This window comes from Habropoda laboriosa, unplaced genomic scaffold (assembly GCF_001263275.1).
Source record: "Habropoda laboriosa isolate 0110345459 unplaced genomic scaffold, ASM126327v1 scaffold561, whole genome shotgun sequence".
NCBI classification, from domain to species: Eukaryota; Metazoa; Arthropoda; class Insecta; order Hymenoptera; family Apidae; genus Habropoda; species Habropoda laboriosa.
This window is the reverse complement of record NW_017100686.1, coordinates 205,156-221,901: the sequence shown is the minus strand read 5'-3', so window position 1 is coordinate 221,901 and position 16,746 is coordinate 205,156. Positions and strand designations below refer to the sequence as shown.

Below are 16,746 nucleotides of genomic sequence, written 5' to 3'. Positions count from 1 at the left end.
CCGGTCGCCTCTGAGAGAGGAGAGTACAGGGAGGTTACCCGGACGCCTGAGGAAGCTCGGAGAGGATTGCTTAGTACTTCTGGTGGTATGGAGAGATCAGCTGGACTATCCGCCAGTCGCGTACCAGGAGAAGTGCAGATGGACTCTCCGATCATACGCGTATCACTTAAATATTGTGATAGGAGAGTACGAGAGCTATACCTGGGTCGCTCCTGGAATGGAAAGAACGGTTGCACTATCCGCCGGACGCCTTCCAGAGAGTAGAGTACAGGAGGCTCACCGGACGTCCTTGCCACAGTAATTGTTATGAATCGTTTTATCCGTTTCGGTAATATTGTAACGGAAGAGTACGGCTGCTTAAAGCCGGACGCCCGAAAGCAAAAGCAACAGCTCGAACACTGCATTCATTTGTTCGAAATTATTTTGTACCAAACATTTAACATGTATCGACGAAAGATAAATAAACTTTTGTGCGTTTATAACCGCACGTTATTTTCTCTGCGAATTCTGTGTTTAGAAATGATTTTAAACTAACATAGCGTTTCTATGCTACAGTTCAACTTAATTTACTTATTCGTGTTAATTATATACGGTAAATTATAATTTCCTTCGTCTTACCATACAGTGTATTTATAATTCTCCCTGCATTTTCGAAATTCAAAACAACAAAATCAATAGCTCTTCATTTTCGAAATAATTTATCACAGATTTGCAGGTATAAGAAAATATCATTTTCCTTTTTATCGGCACATAGGTACGATCAGCGGAGCATGTGTTACAAGAACTAGCATGGGGGAGTCCTGAGAGATTTTGGTTATTACATCGAGGTGGTTTTACTCCTGCAATGAAGTGTGGTCCAACGTATCCAGAAACAGGAAAATTGAGGATTCGGTTAACCACATCCGGCGAGGAACTTCTTGTCGACGAAGAAGACGTTGAAAAGGTACTCCTTGCTCAGATTTCTCTAACATTATATTAATGTAAATCAGTATTAAAAATAATTTAACATCGTATTAATCAAATCTCTTTAATATAATATTAAAAATAAATATATGAAGCACTATGTACACTATGATACATACTGCTAATACTTAACATACAATCAAGCAACATTTTAATTAACTAGGTAACTCTTTAACTTTTAAACTTTTTCGTTAAAATTAATCATATTAAAATTACATTTGCAATTTTATATAGATTCACATGCATATATAAAATCGTTGGTTGTGTTAATAGTTTTTACTAAACACATAATCATTTCCAAAATGTTAACGTTACTATTAGCAGCCAAATTACCTTAATTTATAAAAGATCGATTATTGTTGTAATTAACAATGTTTAAGAAAAAGAAATGTAGAAATGTATTCGCATTATTTTTAGCATATGCAGATGGGTGATTTCGTCAAATAGGTTAAAAGAAATCAGTCGTTCGTTTCTTTTTTTACAGGCCAATCCCCCGTACCGTGACAAGGCCGAGGAACTCTCACAATTATGCTTTCTTAATGAATCTTCTGTTCTGCACACACTGAGACAACGTTACGCTAGCAATTTAATTCACACTTACGCGGGGGATAGCATGATCATTATCAATCCGGTGGCGCCATTAGCGATTTACTCGGAAAAGGCAAGTGATGTTTACAAATTTTCTTATCCTTTTCTCCCCGTTGAAGAAAAGTTGTTCGATGTAAACGAGGTAATAAATTCAAAATGCTTGTTTTTCATCGATAGTGGTGTAAGTATAATTCAAATAGACGTTACAGGATTACCTTTTGGTATTGTGTTATTTTCCGAACGAAAAGGGGTTTCCAAATTTATCGAAGGTAATTAGAAACGCTGTAAATGTTGTTATTAATTTATCTCGAACATTAGTATTACTTGGTATCTGAATTTTTCGTAAGATCGATAATTTAATTTAAATTTCGAGTACGAATTAATTTAAATTTCGCATATTTTTTCACACAAAGATCGTGCTTAGAGTTTCATTTCTTTTCTTTACGTATTGTCAGTGCATATGAAAGCACGTAATATTAACTTGTGTAAACTAAATTAAATACGAGCATTTCAAAATTACAATAGCAGAGATAAATTAATATCGATAAAGAAGATACACGTTGTTTAACAAGTAAACAATTATATACGCTAAAAATACTGGTACATTCTACCGAAATAACGTACTTTGAACAAAATATTACGAGCTGTCTCAGTTTTGTCTCAAGACAATAATGTAAAGTGCGTGGAACAAATATAGCGCGCTCGTAAATTAAAGCGTCAAGTGGCGGCACAGCTTGATGTTAGCGGCAGCCAGGACCGTATACGGCATTCTGTTTTAGGGTCTGTACAATAAGAGTACGCCAACTGATGACTAACGGTATTTCGTATACTACGAGAGAAATGAATAAAACGTCAATTAGCATTTTTAATATTTCGAGTTTCTTTCTGTGCGACGTGTCATAAATCTATGTGACCAACGCACACATCGATTGGCTAGCCGAATTTTAATCCTCTGTAAGCAATCTGCAATTAGAAACGAATTTTTATTTATATTGAAAAAAGTTTGAAGCATATCACTCGACGAACAATTGTACAATGTAGTAGAGACTTTGACGAGTACTCCAGAATTTTTGGACACTTTTTAAAATATTCCAGAATTTTTGGATACCTTGTAAAACACTCCAGAATTTTTTCAGATTTTTTGAAAGCTGAGAACGGTAAAAAAATTAGACTTAGACACAAATTACCCTGTTTTCTTAGAAAATGTGAGAAAATATGTAACGGAGGATTAAGAACGTAAAATTGATACAGAATGAAATAGATAACATAAACGGCAATTATTAAAGTAATAAAAATTGATACAGAATACAGGTGAAAACGAAGATCATTGTAAGAGTTTGAAGGGTGTATACGTTATTGTACGACCCCAACTGAAAGTTCAGGTCCTTATCCTCTCATATTTCGGTCAATTCCCTTGTTAGAACACTTCAGACATGTTTACTTTGACTACTCCTGACTGATTTTACGAGCTCGCTATATTTGTTCCGTGTATCATACACACATCTTGCAAGGCATGTACGCTAAACCGGGTCATCTGGTTAATTTTACGTTGAAACCTTTCTCTGCAGAGCAGGCCCTCCACTTAATTTATAATCCGACGACCACCAGCACAAATCTTAATTGGGAAATTTCAATCTGTGGCCCTCTCGAGCTCAGGACTCTGCTGTTTTAGGCATGTTGCAAGGGATGCGACACGAGTCGCTAATATAAAATTTCGTAATAACAACAAGCTAATCTAGCTCTACCCACACACAGACTCTGCAGTCTCTGATTTACTTGCAAAGGGAAGTGACTATACCGGGGTTATTTCCATCAAATGTTCGTTGATCCAATTTCAAACTTTGTCTGATAGCTCTAGAATGAAAATAAGATTTTAAATAGAAATATTTAAAATATGTTATAACAGTGATAAGTATTGGTCGAAATTTTCGAACATAGGTTTGCTTATTTTCACTCTGGATCAATCGGACGAAGTTTAAAGAAATTGGTAAAGAAATAGCATGATTATCGAACAAACAGTGGATTTGTTAAATTTTTCAAGAAATTATAAACGAGAAAGTAGTCTTTTTTTGCTTGAAAAGTTGTTATATTACTTATTTTTTTTATTTTGTTTCAGGTGGCGCATATGTTCAGAGGATGCAAGAGCGAGGATATGCCACCACATATTTATGCAATGGCGCAAGCAGCTTACAGAGGGATGTTAGCAACTCGGAGAGACCATTCTTTGGTTTTTCTTGGACGCAGCGGATCTGGCAAAACTACGAATTTCAAACATGCTCTTCATTATCTTGTATTAGCTGCAGGCACGGTTAATAAGGTGGATAAAAGTTATATTTCTTATAAAAATGTCTATTTTTATAGTTATGCACATGTTTTATAAATTATCTGTAATTAAATTTACTTTAATTGACTTGTTTCTAAAGGTCCTGACCATTGAGAAACTGAATGCCCTTTTCACAGTCCTGGAGGCTTTTGGTAATAGTAGGACACACATGAATTCCAATGCAACACGTTTTACACAACTCTTCAGTTTGGATTTTGATCACTCTGGACAAATAGCGTCTGCTTCCTTGCAGGTAATATCTTAGTTTCACTATTATAATATAGTAAAGGAAACTTTAATTCATGAAGTATTAACAATGAATTTTAATTATTACTTCAACCGTTTCTGTCTGTTCGCAAGGTGCTGCTTTTGGAAAAATCTAGGATAGGCAGAAGAGCGAATGGGGATCCAACTTTCCACGCAATTTACCGTTTGCTGGCAGGGGCAGAGGGTGCTCTTAGAAAGGAATTGCACCTTACCAATCTAGTCGCTGAGAACAATGCGTTCATTACACCTCTGCAGAAACATGAAGACAAGCAACGAGCCATGGTCGAGTTCAATCGAATCGTGGCTGCTTTTAGGATCCTCGGTGTTTCCGAGGCTGACGAGAAAGTAATCTGGCTAGTTTTAGCCGGTATATATCATTTAAGTTGTGCCGGCGCGGTTAAGGCTGGTACCAGCTCGCAAAGTCGTTGGCAATTCGCTAGAGTAGAATGTGCAGAGAAAGCTGCCACGTTATTAGGTACTACTGTCGAGGAATTGAGCAGAATAGTGTTTTCTTCGAATGGAGGTGGTGCTGGTACACCGAGCACTCCGAGACCTGCCTTACGTACACCTAGCCCTACGGAGCAGAATAAAGATGTTGTAGTTCTAGATGCTCTCGAAGGGCTTCTCATCGGACTGTATTCTGAAGTGTTCCATTGTGTAGCTGCTCTGATAAATAGGTATGTTCCTTTGAAATATAAATGAAATATATTGATAATAATTTCGTCGTCCTTTTTGTGTTGACAGATCCATATCATCTTCTTTACATACAGTGTCATCTTTGTTACTTTGTGACTCGCCAGGTTTTCAAAATCCAGCCTCTTGTGGTCGACAGACTGGAGCTTGTTTCGAAGACCTGTGTCATAATTATTTACAAGAACGATTGCAGCTGCTGTTTCATCATACGACCTTGGTGGCGCCAAAGGACAGGTAGTGTTTAATTAAAATAAATGAACTTATTAAGATATTCTTATTTCGTCAAATATTTTTCTTTTACCAATATTTCACTTTATTTCCAAAATTAGATAATATTTGAATACTTCGATAAGTGTTCTTTCTATTTCTTTCTATTTTATCACCGTGCGAGTTGTATAATAAAAATTTCATTCTGCCGCGGTGAACAAGTAGTGTAAAATTTTATAGTGAAATGAAAGGACAAAAATTCAAAAATTTCTAATATACTGCATACAACATTATTATTGAATTAATTCATATAATTGATATAATTTAAATGCAGGTACATCCAAGAAGGATTTGGTGATTACGAATTTTACTATGATGACGGTATTGGAACACCTCAGGCTTTAATTTCACTATTAGATCGTGGAAGTTCACAAAGTGCAACGATGTTGCGAACTAGCCAAAGTGACCTTAGCGGAAGTAGGCAGATAGAACGAAAGGGTCTTCTGTGGTTACTAGACGAAGAAACAGTATGTCCTGGAGGTAGCGACGAGACATTTTTGGATCGATTGTTTTCTCATTATGGAGATCGAGGTACTTAAATGTTTTTTTTTTTTTTTAAATATTATCAAATAGAAACTGTTTCTGAAAACCGAGTTCTAACTATTTTCAATTATTTCGCATCAAATATCTTGTTGGCGTGATTTGAATACATATGTATAATTTATAGATCTGTTAAAGTAGCATAACATATACACGTTCTTTATTTTAGAATATATCAATATTTTTAAAATATATAATAAGTTGTAATTATCTTTTTATCAAGCTATGTATAATAATTTGATATGTAGAATATTGGAAATTAAGTTATTGTACAATGGATGTATAATTGCAGTGAAAAGAAATATGTCAGTTCATATCACAGTTAAAATATAATATAAAGCAGATTGTCTTTATTAAGTCATTAAATGTTTCCCTCTACAAATATTTTCTGTTTTTCCTGAAAAAGGGAATTGTTCCTTATTAATTTTCATTTTTCTGTTAAATAGATCATCAAATACTCCTAAGAAAGGCACCTGGAAACAATCAATTTGTCTTGCAACACTTGTTGGGTACTAATCCTGTACTCTACACAGCTACAGGGTGGCTTAAAGCAACGCGAGAAAATCCTGTTACTAAAAGTGCCATTACAATACTTCAAGAAAGTACGAGGTACGTATTTTAAAAAATGAATTTTAACTACTACGCGTCATTATTTAAAGTTTTATCGTTCGCTCGCTCTCACGAACATAATGGAAATTATTTTAAATAAAAGTCTTTAATTTTAGTAATAAATGTATTTTATCTCGATACCAGGGAAGACGTCAGCATGCTGTTCGTTAGCGCTCGTGGAGCTGGAGTTTCTGGAACTTTATGCAGTTCCATGCCTGGCTTGGAAGGTTCACAGTCTTTAAGAAAAGCTTCTAGTATACGACGAACATTTACCGCTGTGAAAAGAAAAAATATCTGCCTCCAGGTGAAATTTACCGTTGTAAGTAGAACAATCGCAGTAGGTTGTTACCCTTTATCGATTGCTCGTTGAGACAAATTCAACGAACTTAATAAAAAATATTTTCTTTTATGAACACATGGAAATAGTATGAACACAATTGTTTATAGGATGGCCTGATTGAAACTTTACGAAGAACTCGAGTCAAATTCGTCCATTGTATATTGCCACAACACAATGCCGGGTGTACCGACAATAAAAGCTTATTGTCAGTAAAATCAAATCAAAGCGAAGACAACGTTATCAATGTACCTCTTCTACGATCACAGGTACAAATTTTTTCAATTTCGTAAGTGTAAGATATCATTATTTCCGGGAGACACGTCGAGAAAAAAAAGTTCATGTTTATTGCAGATTCGTGGATGTCAAATAATCGATGCTGTTCGGTTGCACAAATTCGGATTTCCTAAGCACATGGCCTTAGGTGAATTCAGAAGACGTTTCTCCTTACTGTCAAGTGATGTAAACACACGGCCAGGTAGTCCAGTAGCCGATGAACGTCGTGCTGTGGAAGATATGATGCTCTCCGTCGATGTCGACGTACCCTCGTATCGAGTTGGTCAAAGCCAAGTAAGTTGCAACAACTGTTTTATATTTTTTCTCTTCCAACATAGTTTGATTTTAAAGAAATATATAATTTTTAAAAAATAATGTTTGGTATACATTAGAAAATTCATTAGTCAAACTCTATAAGAATGAAATGACTTTTTCTCACTTTATCGCAATTTTCGAAAATTAGGGAAAAAATATATTTCTGAGATCCATTTTGTAATTTATACCGACGAGTGTTTGTCAAATAATATCACATCGCATAGAACAAATTTACGTTCGTATTGAAGGGTGATTTCATGCCTAACATGAATATATTCGAATTCTGCAACTGTCTATTAAATTTTATCCAAATCGGCGTATATCAGTTGAATAATATCCCTTTTATTAATACTTTAAATAAGCATGTAAAGTTGTCAAAGGAACACAAGCCTAAAAAATCAAAATATAACTCTAACGTGACTTTTAGTATTATCGATTGCAATATAACTTTGGTTCACTCGTCCTATTTAAAAGTAACCTTTTATAATAATATAACTGTCTAAGTTATCAGAGTGTCTCAGGCAGACGTTTCATAGGCAAGAGCGCTCTCCGTTGCTCACAAGCACTGCTGCGAGCAAAGCGATGAGCAAGTGACGTCGACAGTTGTGAATGAAGAGGGGAATAACGGCAATGGTGGAAGTGTAGTAGGCTCGTACATAGGCATGTGTTGGTACGTTCGTGAGGCGTTTCGTATCATCAGTTACTTTTGTAACGCGTGCCAGCCGTGCCCTATGAAAGAATTTATTAGCTGCATTTTCAAGGGTCGAGAAAAGTAACTGCATAGACGTACTCTCCGCGATTCTTGATGAATGAAACTCCGGTTGACGATTGTAAAATTGCACAAATGGTGCCATATCACGTACCTGCTGTGCGCAGCTCAGGTGTTTGCCCTCGGGGCGGCACAGGGGCAAGAGGGCTACTTTGAATCTTCCGCCATGCGGTACTATGTGATCCAATTCGTGTAGTTTTGTAAATGACAAAACAAGCAAAGTATATAAGGTAGAACAGTGTCAAAATTGAAATTGAATATTGTTGTTTATATTAATAATAATAATAATAAATATTTTTGGTCCATATTTGGAAAGATCGCTCTTTCACTCTTAGAATAATCTTAAAAGCAACTTAGTACTCTTAGCTAATCAAAAATATTATGGATGAAAAATGGTGTGTCAGCCTATTTTACTCGATGTTTCAACACTTTCACGTTTAATATCTTGCAAATCGTTCGACACACCGGACTACAAATTTTATTCAAGTTAGTTTCTCATGCCTACCGATAAATCTGCCGAGGTTGAAAAAAACTTAGTGACATAATGACAGAAAGTGGAATTGCACATATGCAATGGTAATCTTGTGTCGTCATATTAGGTTACGTTTAGGTTGGAAATGACTATTTAATGCTTTTTTTTTATAGTGGCAAGGTGTTATGGTTATTATTTCATAACGCGTGAACGTAACGTTCAAACTGTAAACTCGTTTTATACTTAATGTACATTTTTTATTAATTCTACAGATTTCAAGTTGCATTTTATATAATATTTTCACGAGAATGTTAATTATACTCTCAAATGTTGAAGTTAGTTTATATCCTTTTTTCATCTTTTACGCGAGTTATCAATTTATCCCAACCGTTTTACAATCGAATTCTCGATTATCGTTACAAAATTAATTCTCGAAGCAGCCAGAAGTTGACCGCGAAAGTGCAAAAGGGTCCAATATCCATGGAAAAAAAGCGACACGCGCTAGTGACTTTCTCGTGGCCCACATAGAAATCATTGCACTCTTCAGAACCTCTCCTTATTCGCAGAACTCGTGTTGCCCGAGGCCTTTTCATCGCGAAAGTGTTCCACCTTGCACGTATGTCTGTTTTTTTCTTTTTATTAACCCATCTGTTTTACTTGGAGGCCACGCGCAGTCTAATTTGTTGTGCGCAACAAATTCGAACCGATGAATTAACACGTTCACTGCGTCCGCTTTTTTTTTTTTTTTTTTTTTTTGAAAACTTTCCTATTTGGCGGGGTACGGAGCAACAGTGTCTCGTAGATATTTCGATGGCATCTATTGGACTTTCTTATTTGGTAATACATTTCTTCGCTACACTTTGTTATTTTACCCTACAAAGGCCTCGATCGGCGCCTATTACGGTGAAAGTAGTGGAAAAATGACGGAAATATCAGCTTAGCCGTAGGGAAGGTACAGTGAAAAATGAGCCGCACAGGTTGAAGGTACGATACGGGGCATCCTCGTAACGCAGTGAACGCGTTAATGGACACGGAAGCTGAAAGAATCGTGCCACTGTGAAATCTTTGATAATAGGAGCAAGGAGATCCTTCGACCAACGTGACGTTTAGATCATAATGACACTATTGAAAAGTATCCACTAACATAATCCATAATTTAATTAAATCTACGAAAATTATGATTGTTGTAAAATTTATAATGAAGTGAAGTACTTAAAACAAATTTTTTACATAAAAGAATGCAAGGGTTGTAAAATGTATAATATAAAGAGAAGTATATTATTTTCACGCATAATTTTCTTTCTTAGGACACATAACTTAAATAACCTTGTAACATATAATCAAAGAATTGTTTAAGACAGTTACAATATCTAATCAAGTTATCCAATCACGCGTAAAATATTAATTACATGAAATGAACGAATCGTAAATACTTAATATCGAAAATGTAATCGATAACAGATACACAGAACTGTTTGAATAGGGTTACTTATGTTTAAATGCACAGCTAGGAGTCTCGACTCCCGAAATATCCGGAGTAAGATTTCTACGGCGGAAGTGTGACCGTTGATCGTGCCTGCGATTCGTACGTGTCTAGCACCACGAGTGATTTGCTTATTTGATTCTACTGATCGATAACCGACGCCATAAATAGACTCGCGAACTAATTCATTTGTGACGTAATAATACTTGGTATTAATATTAAAAAAAAAAAAGAAATTAATTTTTCATCTCGCAACTGTTGCATTCCTTTTCCCATTCTTTTCGTTCGATTAATCGCTCGAAACTCTGTCCGTTTGGCAGAGTTAACGGTTACTGTATAAATTGGTCTTCCGCGTGATGTTGATGCTTGTCGCGCGCTCGGAAATCCATCCAAGCCTGATAATGGAGAAACGCGACGAGTTTTAATTTAACTGGCTAACGCGCTAGGTCAGGTTCGCACGACAAACGCGGTAACTTGCCAGACCGTGATCGGGGGATCCCGGAACCACTAGCGCCGCCCTGTCTTAATCTCTGTCAACTATCCCATCGCAGGGCGAACAACCGTAAAATTGCACGCCCGTTTAACGCGATCTACATACATTAATGCTTTAACCGTTAAGTCAAATTTGATCTCGAGACCACGCATTATTTGCACAATTACCTACGAACAGTGCAAAAAGTGTTTGAAATCGAAATAGTGGACTGGGGATGTTTTTATTTGGTTCAAATACATTTTACAGGGACTTGAGTGTTATATTAACTTCCGCTTCTTCTTCTTTTTTTTTTTTTAGGTGAATTTATGTATGAGACTTTCACTATTGAAATTCTTTAAGCGTGTTATGTAAAAAAGCTTTAGAATGATTTGTAGACGGTGTAATTTTAATTCGAAGTTTATCAATCGGTTATAATCTCTTCCATATGTAACAATGTATAATTTTAAATTATTATTATTGGTTCGAGAAATTTTTCGTTTCAAATATTTGTTTTTAAATAATACACGAATTAAATGTAGGAAACACGTAAATGACATTCTAAGGTATTGCAACGTCATTTGGTAATTTATATGTGTAACGTGTTTAATGTGAGTAACTAGGAAAGACGTTGTGCTTTAATGTAAAATGGAAAGTTGTATGACTAACACATTTACACGCGAGTGTTTCGCGATTGCTGTACTTTGGGGGAAGTTATAGCGAGATGACGATCGTGTGGCTCGGTGGGGTGATGTTTGGTAGGGTTCGAGAACAGATGGCGGTGCATGGGGAGTCCCCCCCAGTCGGTTGACCAGATTGGATCTGAACTTTTGAGGAATGGAAATATAGAGTCTGGGAAGGAAAATGAAAAAAAGACGAATATTTCTTTATTAAGAGTGACTAAAGTTGTGTATAAAAATTTCATTTAGTTGAAAGCATCGAAATTGTGCATAGGAACAATCTGTGGTATTCCCCGATTTTCTTAGATAAATCTGGAACAAAGGTTTCCTTACTAAAGGTGACTATAGTTGTGTCTAAAAATTTCATATGGTTGAAAGCATCGAAATTGTGCATAGGAACAATCCTGCGGTATTCCCCGATTTTCTCAACTTGTTAACAACCGCATCGCTAATGGTAGAAACAATAAGAGCCCGTATTACAATGTTTCTGAACTGTTCCCCAACAGAGTGGCGAATGAAAGGAGAATAGAAAATAGAGATAAACATGCATAATGTATTAAACGAACCTCGTTAAAGTAGTGTCTCATATAAGTGTTCACCAGTTAAAATAGCGCGGATGTGTTTGATTCGCATGAAATGAATCTTGTGATTTCATAATGCGGCCAAGGCTCTTTTCTCTTGCGATACTCTCCCGTATCTTCTCCTCCCATGTCGTCTCCTTTCTCCAGTTTGTCAGTAGGCCAACGAACATTCCCGTCAACAGCTTTCCAACGCGTTCTCGACATGGCTTCCAATTTCTCGATGCAGCTGCCATCTGCGTGAGATCTATCGATCGGGCTAAACACACCGGTCTTTTCTATGCGTACGGGAGGAACGGCCCCGCGACCTCGCTTTCGCGAGACCCGCGAAATTTCTGTCGCCGCGACATGTGTGTACATACGTGCCTCGTTTTATTTTCACGTTCTTCGATAAAATCACGCAACATATGTGCTTATTACGCTCTATTATACTATGGAGAAAAATGTACGACGTGCGCCATTTTAAAAACGACCTTAATGCTTCCACTAGCAATAAGGCAGATTTCAGTATCCTCTGTCGACTTCTTTAACGTCGCATATGCAAGTTTTTTAATTAAACGCACTTTTCAAAATATAAGGATTTGTAGATTAAAATTCGCCACCTTGAGTTGTAGAGTAATGATCTAGAGAGGTATTGTCGTATACTATGTTCAAAATGAGAGTAACCTCGCTCTCGGACCGATTCTCGTCCGTTCTGCGCATAGACAGAGAGCGTAGCAGAGGGTAAGACGGAGAAAAACGTAGGTGGTTAAGTAGGGGTTTGGACGTTCTAGTGTTACTAGCTCTGCCTTAAGCACGTCCGATGCGCGACGCGAGGTTACTCTCATTTTGAACAGAGTATAGAACAATATTAACCCTTTGCGGTCCAAATAGTCCGCACTCATTTGGTCACTCTCGGGCAGTACCATGTAGTTTCCCTTTATTTCAATATTTCAGCCTAATATTAAATATGAAATACTAAGTTTCAGTGTAATATTAATGCATAAAAGAATGGTTTATTGTCATTTATAATTTATCATTGTACGATATCTGAAGGGAAAAATCCTTACGTCGAGTCTGACTCGACGTAGGACTGCAGAGGGTTAAAATCTGTCTGCTTACAAAAATTTGCAAGGGAGAGTCGAAATTTGTTCTATGGAATTTTTGAGTAAAAAGGTGAATGTCTCTTCAGTTAGAAATTATTCTCGCAGACATTGCATACGTGTGCACACATTAGGATTGACAAATCTGTACGCTACGAGTATCTCCCTACGCTCACACACACGAATGTTCGCAAAATACATAAATAAATATTATTTAAAATTAAAAAAAATAACTAATTCTACAATTGAGATTCGACAATTTTAAGACGATGTTGTTACATTTATTTTTGTATAATGAATCACATTTTACACGTTAATAATGGTCAATGGTTATTAAAATAAAAAAATTCGAGTAGTTTATCGTCGAATAACGAAATTCTCACTCTATTCTGATAATAATAATATAGTTAATTGTAAGGCTGAACAAATACCGAAGAGTCGTGCTTAGATTAACGCTTCAATTTACCATAAATTTGCATTGTCTGTATCTGTAACGAAAGTTAAACAGTTCCAAGTGCATTTTCTCCTGTTGCGTCCTTCAAATTCCTCAAATTGAAATTAACGAAAGAGAAAGATCCGAACGAAGCAAATCATTGTAATTCATTTTCCTTCGTATCTCTGCTAATGAGAATACTAATCCCATCATTATGCAACGCTATCGCACGCCCCGCTACCCTTAACGTAATTCTCCGACGTTTTCAGGAACAACTTTTACATATTTAAATCGCATTCTTGGAATTGCAGTTGTCTTGTTTTCTTCAACCTGTTCGAGATTCGTGTAATAGGCTCTGCTAATTTACAACTTGCCGAAGGACCGTTAACGAGTGACCTTTCGGGAATCTACGAATCTGTAGGAAATTATGAAGAAACGTGTAAGAGACTTGGAGCAAAAATGTAATTATGCTTTAGTGGAAATTATGACGAAGAGTAAAATATTATACAACGGAAAGTACAAGACTGAGATCTGGTATATGAACGCGATAATAGTTTTCCTGTGGACTAAAATTATAATTAAATTAGTATGGTGAATTTGTTAATTTGAAAAGTAATGCTTTACAGAAAATCTGAAAAATTCAATTAAAACAGTAATAAGGTAAGAAATGTTGTATTTTTAATATAAAATTAATTAGAATCCGTTTTCATTCGTGAACGTAGATATTTGAAGAAGTGCGCTAAGCCGAAGAAAGTGTTTTTAGGCGGTTGTACAGGATCGAAGAGAACGTCATAGTGCGCAGGCTGTTGACGATTTACTTTTAACCTTTTTAAAAAAATCATTAAATTCACATCCTACAGTGAAATTAGGTTTAACTAATTTTATTAAAGATAGTACTTCTGTTATTAAAAGAAGAAACCGTTTTATGCACAGCGAAGAAGCTTTCCAATCGATTCTTATGCTGATCGTTGACTTAGTTAATTGTAGACAATGCCCAGAAGGAATTCATGAATATCCTTTTCCATAATTCATACACATTAATCCTTCATTTAATGTCTCTCCTCTTAACTAGTGTTCATATTCAGCGAAGTACTTTCAAATACACTTTGTAGCTTATTGTTAATTATATTTATGCATCGAATGAACGAATCTACTAATTGCATACACGAAATCTGTGAACGAAACGGGGTAAAATGAAGTTAAATGAACTTAACAATAGAACCGTGTATAATTAAAACAGTTGTTGAAAAGAAGAGACAAAAAAGAAGTACTGAAATACCTCTTAATTGTACAACCGTACGTAAATCGTTTCAACGTCGATAATTTCATCCTTCGAAAAATTCTCACCTGTCTGACGGAAGTTGAAACGTTAGTCGCGCTTCCTCGTTAGATTATTCCGTTGAAAAGAGGAGACATTAGGATGGTGCATGTAAAAGGGAATAAACTGTTCAAATCAGCACTACGAGGAATCTCTGCCTGAGGGGAAGGGGTTCGACTGGTTCACCAGGAGGGGGACAGGAACTTGCACCTGACTCGTGCAAAGTTTTCTGCACTCAGTCAGTTGGCGATTGGTCTCGATTCCGATCGAGGGATATCAGGAAGTCACCCTCGTTTCCATTAGCCTCTGGGCTTCTCGAAACGCTTCGCCTGTTCGTTCACTTTCGTTTCGTTCCATTTATATATTTCGTTGAGTCGCGCGAGTACACATCGACACGCACTGTTTGACTTTCCAAGTGGGTTCCGTTTTCGGTGCGAGAGAGAATTGTGCGGCTCCTACCGTTTCTTATTCAATCTCGTGCTCGGAGAACCTCGAGTCGTCGACGCGACGGACGATCCTTTTCAGTTTGTTAACCAGTGATACACGGATATTGTCTATTTGTACAGCCACTGTGCGATTATTCAACGCGTAATAGGGTGTAATAGGTCGTACCGGCAGATTCTCTCGATGGTGGTTCGTGTTATTAACGAAAACAAGCGTGTAGAGTACGTTTTCATTGTCAAGTAGGTATGTAACGAGCAGGGGGGGATTTGGTGGAAGTTTGACTCTGTCGAGGAGTACGAGCCACTTGGTACCGATTAACGCGATCGTTGTTGGAACATTTGCACGGAATATAGAAACGGAGAGACAATTAATCGATGAGAGAACGAGAGGAGAGACAGGGAGAGACAGTCTATGGCCTGTGTAGTATCTTCGATAACGGTAAATATGGATCGAGCCTGGAAGTAGCGGTTCGCAATGCACTCACACCGCTCTGCTCTCTTGATAATCTCCGCTTGAATTCTCCTGCCGAAAGCATTTGTTAGATCCGTTTGATCGTTCGATCATGAAGACCTGCTCATTTGCTTAACGTTTTCTCTCGACGTCCGCGAGCGACAAATCGAACGGCATTTTAGCTTAACGATAGAAAGCCGCTGGGCTGGTTAACGGGACTCTTTTCGGGTCGAACAGGAGGATGGTCAAAGACAAAATTTTCGTCGGCAATTTTTTTTATCGCACATATTCAAAATTTCCGCGAATCTGTTTTCGTTTAGAAATTCGCGGCGTTCGTCTCGTTCGAATTACGCAAGTTATCGGGCCGTTCGAAACGCTCCGGAGCTTTTATAGTGTTGTTCTGAATGAAGCTGGACCTAAATTGCCATTGGAAATTTTTATGAATCGAAATGAATGTTAAATGAGCTTGTTTCGCATTCGGTAATACAAACCGTAAATTGCATTTCAAAGACTAGATGTTACCTTTTCATTTTTGGAAGAACAACTTTGCATAATTACGTTCTTATTCTTAACTTCAATCTCAGTGCCATTATAACAAGTGCGCGAAATTCAATTTGTTACGTATAAAAGATTTTCCCTAATTATGAATGTAATTAGCATTGATAAATGTCTTTTCGCATCTTCGCGAGTGTTACGCTTCGTTTAAACAGTAGTTGTCCATCAGTTTCTGTAAAATCGATGAAAAATATGAAAATGTTTGGAACGGCGATCAATTTCAACCCCCGGAAGTTTCAATACTAACTCGTCTAGTAAGTTTGGAAAATCGTCTGTGGTCTGGTGTACCAGAATTCCGCGCGTGTCGTCCATTACGATAATCATCTTGGTTTTATTCCGCGCCGGCCAAGAGAAACGGCCGGCTTCAATAAGAATGATCAATTACTGGCGGAACATTAAACGGTCCCATCTTCCTTCCCGCGGAGTTTATCGTAAAGATGTAAGAAGCGGCACAAAGTCTTCCTCCTCTCTCTCTCTCTCCTCTCTCTCTCTCTGTCTCTCCCCTTTCCCCACTTTGTTTCCTTTTCCCCACATTACCGACACATTCCCCTCCTTCCCTCCTCCGATTCTCTCTCCCCTTGGTTGTCCTTCTTCTCTCTTCTTCAGTCTCTCATGGCCATAAAACGCACGACCACTTTTACGCGGCTTTTACGGTACTTAGACACGGCTCGTTCTCCACGCAAGAGGAACCTTCTCTGTGGTTCATTCCCGAACGTATTCGAGTGCAGGAAGCATACGACTCGGCTGTTGTTCAAGGAGTTGGTGCTTGCCAATAACGGCTGCTAATTCGAGAAAAATGTTGGTGCGGATCGACGCGGAAGACGAAGACGACTCT

The 16,746-nt window shown here is 37.3% G+C and overlaps 1 protein-coding gene across 1 annotated transcript in view; it reads left to right on the top strand.

Annotated features, from left to right (window-relative positions):
* The window catches only part of LOC108576866 (unconventional myosin-XVIIIa), a 42,049-nt gene that overhangs the window by 6,816 nt on the left and 18,487 nt on the right, over positions 1-16,746 (top strand). The window contains exons 2-12 of the mRNA XM_017939929.1: positions 755-943; positions 1,448-1,624; positions 3,668-3,868; positions 3,975-4,127; positions 4,235-4,818; positions 4,886-5,068; positions 5,376-5,632; positions 6,088-6,250; positions 6,395-6,569; positions 6,698-6,856; positions 6,942-7,157. Coding sequence (XP_017795418.1) covers positions 755-943; positions 1,448-1,624; positions 3,668-3,868; positions 3,975-4,127; positions 4,235-4,818; positions 4,886-5,068; positions 5,376-5,632; positions 6,088-6,250; positions 6,395-6,569; positions 6,698-6,856; positions 6,942-7,157 — 2,457 coding nt within the window. The remainder of the gene's footprint in view (positions 1-754; positions 944-1,447; positions 1,625-3,667; positions 3,869-3,974; positions 4,128-4,234; positions 4,819-4,885; positions 5,069-5,375; positions 5,633-6,087; positions 6,251-6,394; positions 6,570-6,697; positions 6,857-6,941; positions 7,158-16,746) is intronic.